Below are 11,315 nucleotides of genomic sequence, written 5' to 3'. Positions count from 1 at the left end.
GTAGAGGCTAATCTCTTTTTCACTAATTAAGATAAATTGAAAATTTTGAGAGATTATAAAATATCATTGATTAATTATATAATTCGATATGAATATGATGGGGATTGAAGAAATTTTAGGAATTGTTCAAATAATAAAGACCTCCTATATATGTAAATAAAAGAATTTAGGGTTCAAACTCCAATATCCCCCATCCTCTAAATTCAAAAAAAAAAAATCAATAATGAAATGAAAACACACCTAAGCATGAGATTCTCAGAATTATAAAAAGACTTTGTTGTCCGTTTCATCATCTCATAGACTTTTCTACTCAACTATTTTGTTACTAAATATTTGACGAAAAAATTGAAAATATATATATATGACCGGACAACCCAAAGTATAGATATTAAGAAACCCTCTATTAATTTCGAGTTTCAAATTAAAGTCTGTACATTTCTCAGATGATAGAATCGATAAACATTGGAAAGATCAAAATAAAATTGATAAATTTGAAGAAAAAAAAAGGTGATAAAGGATATGTTACAAATTAAGTAATATGCTTTCGAACTATATACATAATACATAGCATCACTCTCACCTCAACGTCGGAATAATTTCTAGACACCAAATTTATTTAAAAATATTGTAGATATTGGTCCTTTAAACAATACTTGATTGACAGTTTTAGTTGAAACCGTCTATTTTTGTTCAAGTACTCAACTTTTGGATAAAAATTCTGATACATAAGCCTAGGAATTCTGATGAGAGAATCGGAGAAATAAATTTATTAGTCAAATGTTGTCACGACCGGCCTTAATTAAGGATAATTAATCCGGGAAAACCATGACTGGGGAAGGGAAATTAAGAAGCGGGTTTAGAAAGGGGCGCATAAAAGAATACTCAAAGAGCTTGAATACGCGTGAAATATTCCTTAAAAAGGAAAAAGGCATAGTTCGCATAAAAAGGGTACTCAACGAATTTGTATAAGCGTTATATTCCTTAAAAGGAAAAAGGCATCGTTAGGGGCTTGGCTAAAAACATTATCAGAGTTTGCAACGGAAGGTGTAACTGAAATAATCAGTGTTTACAGCGGAATGCATAACTGAGATACATGTATGAAGACATGTATCCTTTCTGAGCCTACTTTAAGTTCGACAAAAACTCCACTCAGCAACAACACTTCATCGCCCATCACAGCTCAACCTGCACAAACATAAACATCGAAGGGCTAAGTACAAGAGTACTTAGTGGGCAGTTGCCAAGCATAACATAACATCAACAACATCGCATAAGAGGCATAAGTTTATTTCAAATCCTTTGCTCTTTAAACATTTCCAAATTCATAAACAGCATGAGCGCATTCTTCATCATTAACAATCATAAACACGCATCGTGTCGTGGAGAAGGCCTTCCCCAACGAACACGGGCATCGTGCCGTGAAGGGAGCCTCCCTCAGCGGTCACGGCATCGTACTATTGAGGGAGGCCTCCCCCAATAGACGCTGTAACACTGGCATACTGGCATACTGGCATCGCGCCGCGAGAGAGGCCTCTCTCAGCGGACACGGGCATCGCGCCGTGAGGAAGGCCCTCCTCAGCGGACACGGCATCGTACTGTTGAGGGAGGCCTCCCCCAACAGACGCAAGCATCAAACATAAGCATAAACTTATCAGCGTAAAGCATTCAAGCGTAAATAAGTGTAATCAAGCGTAAATTACATAGGGCGTAAATAGTATAAACAGCATAGCGTAAATCATTTAACGTGCAGCATAATAAAGCTTAACTCATTTAAGCGTAATAAAGCATACCATACTTGAAGATCCAATTTGCATTTAAAGCATAACACATGCATAGCATTTTATTTACGCGTAAGAAATTGCCCACCTGATAGCAAAGTTTTGCTAAGGTACTCTAACTCCTTGTGTAGTTCTTACTCTCGCGCTTGACCTTAATCACGAGAATATAAAATAAGACATTGCCTCGAGGAAAATTCTTAATTAATGAGAAAGCGTAATTTAACTATGCATGAATCTGGTATGCATGAACTAATACTCTGAGCGATAATCGGGAATTCTACTATTAATCCTCGTTAATAGATTTAGCTAATTCTCGTCTAGCGCGGTCGAATAAAACTGTGATTCTTCCTTCCTCATCGGAATATTCTAGTCGTGAAATAAACCTCGCATTTGTACTTGATTGAAAAAGGACTAACTCGGCTTTAAACGAGGTGTGACCTTGTAGAAATTATCGGGCTTTTCGATAGAAGCATCATTACTAGCGTAACTTCAAATAATTAATAGGCTCAAAAGAGAGTAGCCAATTAATTAAATAAAACGAGTAGCTTAACTCAAATAAATAATGGCAGCTCAAAATAATAATTTTGGCCTTAAAGGAAACAATATTATAAGCTCAATAATTAAGAGGCTCAATAAGGCAGCCTGATAATTATTCGTGAATGGCTCGAATTTAAGCGCCGTAACAGTATAATTTAAAATAATGGAGAAGTCCATATTAACGTGGGCTGAAAAGAATTAATCTAGCTTACTTATTCAAATAAAATCGGCCCCATGAAGAAATAAACAGGCCCGGTGAATTTATTTGTGACATGGAATAAAAAGTCTATCACAACTTTACATCAGTCCAAACTTAAAACAATTCAAGCCCAATCTTTTAAAAGAATTAAAGCCCATCTTAAAAGTATTTGGCCCAAAACAATTAAAAAAAATTCGAGCCCAAACAATATAATTGGGATTTGGAATAATAGTCCATTAACAACAATATCTCAGCCCAATTCTTTTAAAACAATTGAAGCCTAAACTTAAAAAAAAATGATTCGACCCAAATTTCATAAGGAAATGGCCCAGTTCGAATTTACTATATGGAAGCCCAAATAATATAAAATCAAGCTCCAAAATAATTAAAAACGAAGGCCCAATTGTAGAATAAAATAAATTAGGCCCAACTTAAATTAAAATCAGAGGCCCATACAGTAATTAAAATCGGCCCAATTTATTAATTATAAGGAAAGCCCAAAACAAATTAAACAAAGCCCAAGTTTTTAAAAAAACAAGCCCAAAATTCGGCCCACATAAAATGGCCCAAATCACATAAGGGAATGGCCCAAATAAAACACAACCCATACTATTTCTCTCTCTCTCAATTCTCGGCTTCTCTCTTTCTCAAGGAGCCGATTCCTCCTTCTCTCTCAAACCAGTCGAGACTTCTCTCCCTCTTCTTCAAAAATCAATCGCGGTCTCTCTCAAAATCAGTCGAGACTTCAGCCGCCGCCTCTTCTCCGACCGGCGTCCAACCTCACCGCCGTTCTCTCTCCTCAGCGCAAAGTCCCCAAAATCGTGCCCTAGTTTCTCTCAATTCAGAAATCACCACCTCAGCTCTCCCTCTCGAGTCTCGATCAGTCGCTAGAGCGCACGGATGATGGGGCTAGAACCAAGCCCTAGTTCTTCCAGAGAAACGAAGACTGCCGCCACTGCAACTAGAAGGCCGGCGAGATACACCGTGCCGCTTCACTCGCAGCGGCGTCCGCTGCTCGTCAGGCCGCCGAGGGCTTCGTCTGCCGCTGCTCTGGCCGTCCCAACCGCCGGCGAGCAGCCGCCGCTCGGAATCCAGGGATCGTCTGCTTCTTCCACCTCTTCTCTCTCTTTCGCATCAACTCACGCACCGCAGCCATCTCTTTCTCTCGATCCGTCCTCAGCCGAGGAGTCCGCCGCCGCGGCTCCGGGATCCGGCGAATCAGTCACTGCTGGTCGTTCTCGCCTTCGGTTCAGCCACGCTGCTGCTGGTTTTGATGAAGGTATGCCGCCCCTGCTTCCATCCAGAATCGGCGAGTTGAGGGGAAAACTTGCTGCAGCGGCGATTCTCCCATTCCGATGTTGATGGAAACTCCGTCGTCGAGTCGTCTCCTCAAATCAGAGCAGGGCAGCAGCCCGCTCCCTTCTAAAGCTAAGTCAAAAATAATCTCGCTCCTTTTTCTATCGGTTCTTAACGTGAAATAGGCAAAGATAAGGTGTAATTTTCTTGTTTTGCTTACATCTCAAATTATGCTCGTTTAAAATTTCATATGAACTGTCACTTGTTCACAACAGTGGTTGGTGTTCTACATGATAAAGCCCGCGTCTGTTATGTCTATCATGCTTATGAGAGTCTTATATCATCTGGAACTGATTATGCTATTCACTTCATGCTTGTTGGATGATATGCGTACTGGATTCGAAATAATAGTGCTTAGTATTTACCTGTGGATCCTTGTGCTTGGGTGGCTGCTGTGTGATTGAATCAGTGGATAGAAACTGAAATAAATTGAAGGTGCCTTTGCTTACACGAATGAAGAAAACTCTGGCAGAAATGGTAGAGTTAAAAGATATAAAACTCACCTTGAAGTTATTTGGCTTAGTTGCTGTACTGTTTGCTATAGTAGATTGGTTTTAATAGGAGATTAACTGTAATGAACGATGGTTCTTGTTTTATTTCAGGTGAACTTAATCAAAGAAGAAGAAAGCATTGAAGCCAAGCATTGCATTTGTTGGGTGGAAAGCAAATGATGGTGGAGTGGTGGCTGATAGTTGGTGGAGCAAAGGGTGGTGGAGTTGGAAAAAGTAAGAGTTGGTGGAGAGAGACGTGTACATCATTAGCAAAAGATGAAAAAAATAACTTATCTAAACTTTGATTTTGCTTTATCTATTAGCACATCAATAATGTAGAGTTATTATATTACACATATACACACATCATCACTATGATTTATGACACTTAATTGTATATATTGAATAGACGTACACATGATTTATCATAGTCAATAATCTTCATGATGTTCATACACATAAATATATCACATAAGTACATACGATATAAAGCACATTAAAACCTGTTGGTGCTATACTAATCACAAACAGCATAAACTGGATTCATTTATAAAAATTGCATTTACTAGTTTTAATCATAATTAAAAGAGCGGGCTACTACATACTACCCCTCTTAACAAAAATTTCGTCCCGAAATTTGCATATCTCTGTTAAAATAGTTCGGGATATTTTTCCTTCATCTTGTCTTCAAATTCCCGCGTAGCTTCTCTTGTCTGCGGTGTCTCCATAAGATTTTTACTGATGTGATTGAGGCTGATTTCGCAAGTGTCCGCGTATTGCTGGCAAAGAGGTGTGGTTGTTCTCAATTGTTGAACCTCGTTGTCTGTTGGGGCATTGCGTGGAGTAGTGACCTTTTTGGCCACAATTGTAACAACCGTTAGTTCCAGCCCGACAGATACCCCTATGCATCTTACCGCAATTTGGGCAAGGTGAAATTCCTTTCTGACCTTGGTTACCTCCAGTTGGCTCGAGATTAGTCTGTGCCTCATACCTTGGTTGAATAAACTGTTCGGCCCGTTCCTTTTCTTGCCACACTTTCTTACTAGTCTGATTGATATTGTCTTCGTTGTTGTTCCACTTGCGCTTCCCTTTGAGAGTATGTGAGGCTCCTGGTAGATCGTTTGGCGTTGAGATCAATGGTGGGGCTGACTTGTCTGACGGCATTGCGGCTTCAATGTCAAGTGCCCTGTTCAGAGACTCCGTATATGAGAGTCCTCCGTGGCTTGCTAGAGCCATCTTAATTTCGTACCGTAGTCCGGCACAAAATTTCTCTGCCATCTTCTCCTCTGTGTCCACTTGTTGTGGAGCAAACCTCGACAGGTTGCAGAATTCCTTGTCGTATTCAACCACGGATTTCTTTCCTTGCTTCAACTCGTAGAACTCAGCTTCTTTCTTCTTCCTATAGCTTTTCGGAATATATTTATCATATAATCCTGTCTTAAAATCTTTCCAAGTATAACTTGCCCATTGTTCAGGTGTCAGAATTTTTCGTCGTGCTTCCCACCAGAAATCCGCTGATCCTGTTAGTTGGAAAGAGACGCAAGATAGGCGCTCCTCATCAGTACAGCGTAGAAAGTTGAAAATGCGTTCCATTGCACGCACCCAAATCTCAGCTTCAGCCGGTTCACTCGTTCCGTCAAACGTAGGTGGATTTTGCCTTAAAAAGAGTTCTTCGACTCTCCTAGTCGGAGGCGGAGGGGATGGGTTATGTCCTCGAGCATTTTGTGGTTCTTCGGGTACAGCGTTACGGTTTCTGCGATTGTTATTGTTTCTCGCAGGGCGTCCTCTCTTAGGCGGCATTCTGATAGCAAAGATGTGCCAATTAGTACACTCTAGCATAATCTAATACAAGCCTCTAAAGAATTCTTGTACAGGTTAACTTATTCTAACTTGTAAACAAGTCATAACTCCAATGACAACATTGATGTAGTAAGCTTTTAAGGGTCCTTAGCATCTCATTTCCATGAGTCATATCAATTCTTAAGCATATAATATCTCATAATCTAAACTGGATACTTAGGCATAAGTCATGGAGATTTATAGCGGCTATAAAATCATGAGCTTAAAAATTATTATATACGCATCACTTATCTTGCTGCCTTCACTATAGCCACCAAAAGATACAATCTAATTTCTTCTATGTTTGCTTCTATGTTCTGTAGTAGTGGTGAGCTCATAACTTAATAGCTCTATGTTCATATGGATTCATTCCATAGGCATACTTAATCGCATTTACGTAAATCTTTTCATTCAATAACAACATAACATAGCTATTAACAGTTACTCACTTTGCTATTACGATAATTCTCACTTTTTGTAAACATTAACTCAAAACTTGGAATAGCTTACCATTCTGCTTCGTTGAGTGTGATGCGATGAAGTGCTGAGCTTTGTCAATGGAACTCTAGACACTTTAGTGATCCATTCTAAGTTTGGCTTAAATAAACTCTTAGGCTCAGAGCAAACGAACTGCTCTGATACCACTCTGTCACGACCGGCCTTAATTAAGGATAATTAATCCGGGAAAACCATGACTGGGGAAGGGAAATTAAGAAGCGGGTTTAGAAAGGGGCGCATAAAAGAATACTCAAAGAGCTTGAATACGCGTGAAATATTCCTTAAAAAGGAAAAAGGCATAGTTCGCATAAAAAGGGTACTCAACGAATTTGTATAAGCGTTATATTCCTTAAAAGGAAAAAGGCATCGTTAGGGGCTTGGCTAAAAACATTATCAGAGTTTGCAACGGAAGGTGTAACTGAAATAATCAGTGTTTACAGCGGAATGCATAACTGAGATACATGTATGAAGACATGTATCCTTTCTGAGCCTACTTTAAGTTCGACAAAAACTCCACTCAGCAACAACACTTCATCGCCCATCACAGCTCAACCTGCACAAACATAAACATCGAAGGGCTAAGTACAAGAGTACTTAGTGGGCAGTTGCCAAGCATAACATAACATCAACAACATCGCATAAGAGGCATAAGTTTATTTCAAATCCTTTGCTCTTTAAACATTTCCAAATTCATAAACAGCATGAGCGCATTCTTCATCATTAACAATCATAAACACGCATCGTGTCGTGGAGAAGGCCTTCCCCAACGAACACGGGCATCGTGCCGTGAAGGGAGCCTCCCTCAGCGGTCACGGCATCGTACTATTGAGGGAGGCCTCCCCCAATAGACGCTGTAACACTGGCATACTGGCATACTGGCATCGCGCCGCGAGAGAGGCCTCTCTCAGCGGACACGGGCATCGCGCCGTGAGGAAGGCCCTCCTCAGCGGACACGGCATCGTACTGTTGAGGGAGGCCTCCCCCAACAGACGCAAGCATCAAACATAAGCATAAACTTATCAGCGTAAAGCATTCAAGCGTAAATAAGTGTAATCAAGCGTAAATTACATAGGGCGTAAATAGTATAAACAGCATAGCGTAAATCATTTAACGTGCAGCATAATAAAGCTTAACTCATTTAAGCGTAATAAAGCATACCATACTTGAAGATCCAATTTGCATTTAAAGCATAACACATGCATAGCATTTTATTTACGCGTAAGAAATTGCCCACCTGATAGCAAAGTTTTGCTAAGGTACTCTAACTCCTTGTGTAGTTCTTACTCTCGCGCTTGACCTTAATCACGAGAATATAAAATAAGACATTGCCTCGAGGAAAATTCTTAATTAATGAGAAAGCGTAATTTAACTATGCATGAATCTGGTATGCATGAACTAATACTCTGAGCGATAATCGGGAATTCTACTATTAATCCTCGTTAATAGATTTAGCTAATTCTCGTCTAGCGCGGTCGAATAAAACTGTGATTCTTCCTTCCTCATCGGAATATTCTAGTCGTGAAATAAACCTCGCATTTGTACTTGATTGAAAAAGGACTAACTCGGCTTTAAACGAGGTGTGACCTTGTAGAAATTATCGGGCTTTTCGATAGAAGCATCATTACTAGCGTAACTTCAAATAATTAATAGGCTCAAAAGAGAGTAGCCAATTAATTAAATAAAACGAGTAGCTTAACTCAAATAAATAATGGCAGCTCAAAATAATAATTTTGGCCTTAAAGGAAACAATATTATAAGCTCAATAATTAAGAGGCTCAATAAGGCAGCCTGATAATTATTCGTGAATGGCTCGAATTTAAGCGCCGTAACAGTATAATTTAAAATAATGGAGAAGTCCATATTAACGTGGGCTGAAAAGAATTAATCTAGCTTACTTATTCAAATAAAATCGGCCCCATGAAGAAATAAACAGGCCCGGTGAATTTATTTGTGACATGGAATAAAAAGTCTATCACAACTTTACATCAGTCCAAACTTAAAACAATTCAAGCCCAATCTTTTAAAAGAATTAAAGCCCATCTTAAAAGTATTTGGCCCAAAACAATTAAAAAAAATTCGAGCCCAAACAATATAATTGGGATTTGGAATAATAGTCCATTAACAACAATATCTCAGCCCAATTCTTTTAAAACAATTGAAGCCTAAACTTAAAAAAAAATGATTCGACCCAAATTTCATAAGGAAATGGCCCAGTTCGAATTTACTATATGGAAGCCCAAATAATATAAAATCAAGCTCCAAAATAATTAAAAACGAAGGCCCAATTGTAGAATAAAATAAATTAGGCCCAACTTAAATTAAAATCAGAGGCCCATACAGTAATTAAAATCGGCCCAATTTATTAATTATAAGGAAAGCCCAAAACAAATTAAACAAAGCCCAAGTTTTTAAAAAAACAAGCCCAAAATTCGGCCCACATAAAATGGCCCAAATCACATAAGGGAATGGCCCAAATAAAACACAACCCATACTATTTCTCTCTCTCTCAATTCTCGGCTTCTCTCTTTCTCAAGGAGCCGATTCCTCCTTCTCTCTCAAACCAGTCGAGACTTCTCTCCCTCTTCTTCAAAAATCAATCGCGGTCTCTCTCAAAATCAGTCGAGACTTCAGCCGCCGCCTCTTCTCCGACCGGCGTCCAACCTCACCGCCGTTCTCTCTCCTCAGCGCAAAGTCCCCAAAATCGTGCCCTAGTTTCTCTCAATTCAGAAATCACCACCTCAGCTCTCCCTCTCGAGTCTCGATCAGTCGCTAGAGCGCACGGATGATGGGGCTAGAACCAAGCCCTAGTTCTTCCAGAGAAACGAAGACTGCCGCCACTGCAACTAGAAGGCCGGCGAGATACACCGTGCCGCTTCACTCGCAGCGGCGTCCGCTGCTCGTCAGGCCGCCGAGGGCTTCGTCTGCCGCTGCTCTGGCCGTCCCAACCGCCGGCGAGCAGCCGCCGCTCGGAATCCAGGGATCGTCTGCTTCTTCCACCTCTTCTCTCTCTTTCGCATCAACTCACGCACCGCAGCCATCTCTTTCTCTCGATCCGTCCTCAGCCGAGGAGTCCGCCGCCGCGGCTCCGGGATCCGGCGAATCAGTCACTGCTGGTCGTTCTCGCCTTCGGTTCAGCCACGCTGCTGCTGGTTTTGATGAAGGTATGCCGCCCCTGCTTCCATCCAGAATCGGCGAGTTGAGGGGAAAACTTGCTGCAGCGGCGATTCTCCCATTCCGATGTTGATGGAAACTCCGTCGTCGAGTCGTCTCCTCAAATCAGAGCAGGGCAGCAGCCCGCTCCCTTCTAAAGCTAAGTCAAAAATAATCTCGCTCCTTTTTCTATCGGTTCTTAACGTGAAATAGGCAAAGATAAGGTGTAATTTTCTTGTTTTGCTTACATCTCAAATTATGCTCGTTTAAAATTTCATATGAACTGTCACTTGTTCACAACAGTGGTTGGTGTTCTACATGATAAAGCCCGCGTCTGTTATGTCTATCATGCTTATGAGAGTCTTATATCATCTGGAACTGATTATGCTATTCACTTCATGCTTGTTGGATGATATGCGTACTGGATTCGAAATAATAGTGCTTAGTATTTACCTGTGGATCCTTGTGCTTGGGTGGCTGCTGTGTGATTGAATCAGTGGATAGAAACTGAAATAAATTGAAGGTGCCTTTGCTTACACGAATGAAGAAAACTCTGGCAGAAATGGTAGAGTTAAAAGATATAAAACTCACCTTGAAGTTATTTGGCTTAGTTGCTGTACTGTTTGCTATAGTAGATTGGTTTTAATAGGAGATTAACTGTAATGAACGATGGTTCTTGTTTTATTTCAGGTGAACTTAATCAAAGAAGAAGAAAGCATTGAAGCCAAGCATTGCATTTGTTGGGTGGAAAGCAAATGATGGTGGAGTGGTGGCTGATAGTTGGTGGAGCAAAGGGTGGTGGAGTTGGAAAAAGTAAGAGTTGGTGGAGAGAGACGTGTACATCATTAGCAAAAGATGAAAAAAATAACTTATCTAAACTTTGATTTTTCTTTATCTATTAGCACATCAATAATGTAGAGTTATTATATTACACATATACACACATCATCACTATGATTTATGACACTTAATTGTATATATTGAATAGACGTACACATGATTTATCATAGTCAATAATCTTCATGATGTTCATACACATAAATATATCACATAAGTACATACGATATAAAGCACATTAAAACCTGTTGGTGCTATACTAATCACAAACAGCATAAACTGGATTCATTTATAAAAATTGCATTTACTAGTTTTAATCATAATTAAAAGAGCGGGCTACTACAAATGTAGATTAATTTATCAATTTTCTAATAGTTTACAGGGTATTGTTCCAGTTTCTAAATAGTTTAGCCATTTCATACATTTAGGTAGACTGGTATTTGTACTTGATATCTAAATTAAAACTATAAATATAAGGAAATTAAAACAGAAAAAGTTTGCATTATATTGCAAAACCAACACACACCTTAGTAAACTAAAATATTAAATTTTTCATACAAAACCACCTAATTAAATTTACTGGGTTCATGAAATAAGTTTGTGTGGATAATGTGAAGAAAAACAGCCAAA

At 39.6% G+C, this 11,315-nt stretch overlaps 1 protein-coding gene and 1 long non-coding RNA gene across 7 annotated transcripts; both read right to left on the bottom strand.

Annotated features, from left to right (window-relative positions):
• Positions 1-787: 787 nt before the first annotated feature.
• Positions 788-6,209, bottom strand: LOC131007122 (uncharacterized). 5 transcript variants are annotated; one of them, XM_057934283.1, is made up of 4 exons: positions 4,374-6,209; positions 4,236-4,289; positions 1,867-1,929; positions 788-1,185 (listed from the first exon to the last, which is right to left on the bottom strand). In XM_057934283.1, exon 1 carries the CDS (start codon positions 6,198-6,200, stop codon positions 5,097-5,099), a length of 1,104 nt encoding a protein of 367 aa, XP_057790266.1. In that variant the 5' UTR covers positions 6,201-6,209; the 3' UTR covers positions 788-1,185; positions 1,867-1,929; positions 4,236-4,289; positions 4,374-5,096. The 5 variants fall into 5 exon arrangements, with proteins under 5 accessions (XP_057790266.1, XP_057790263.1, XP_057790267.1 ...); XM_057934280.1 differs by having other exon boundaries at positions 4,236-6,209; XM_057934284.1 differs by lacking the exon at positions 1,867-1,929.
• A 788-nt stretch (positions 6,210-6,997) lies between these two features.
• Positions 6,998-10,724, bottom strand: LOC131007121 (uncharacterized). 2 transcript variants are annotated; one of them, XR_009095916.1, is made up of 3 exons: positions 10,302-10,724; positions 7,933-7,995; positions 6,998-7,251 (listed from the first exon to the last, which is right to left on the bottom strand). It is a non-coding gene; the product is annotated as an uncharacterized LOC131007121 (long non-coding RNA). The 2 variants fall into 2 exon arrangements; XR_009095917.1 differs by lacking the exon at positions 7,933-7,995.
• Positions 10,725-11,315: the final 591 nt, after the last annotated feature.

This window comes from Salvia miltiorrhiza, chromosome 1 (assembly GCF_028751815.1).
Source record: "Salvia miltiorrhiza cultivar Shanhuang (shh) chromosome 1, IMPLAD_Smil_shh, whole genome shotgun sequence".
Taxonomy (NCBI): Eukaryota; Viridiplantae; Streptophyta; class Magnoliopsida; order Lamiales; family Lamiaceae; genus Salvia; species Salvia miltiorrhiza.
The sequence above is the reverse complement of the archived record's forward strand: the minus strand, read 5'-3'. Positions and strand labels throughout refer to the sequence as shown.

Excerpts from the sequence above, each read along its gene's own strand:
- LOC131007122 (XM_057934280.1), bottom strand. The coding sequence starts at position 6,200 with ATGCTAGAGTGTACTAATTGGCACATCTTTGCTATCAGAATGCCGCCT.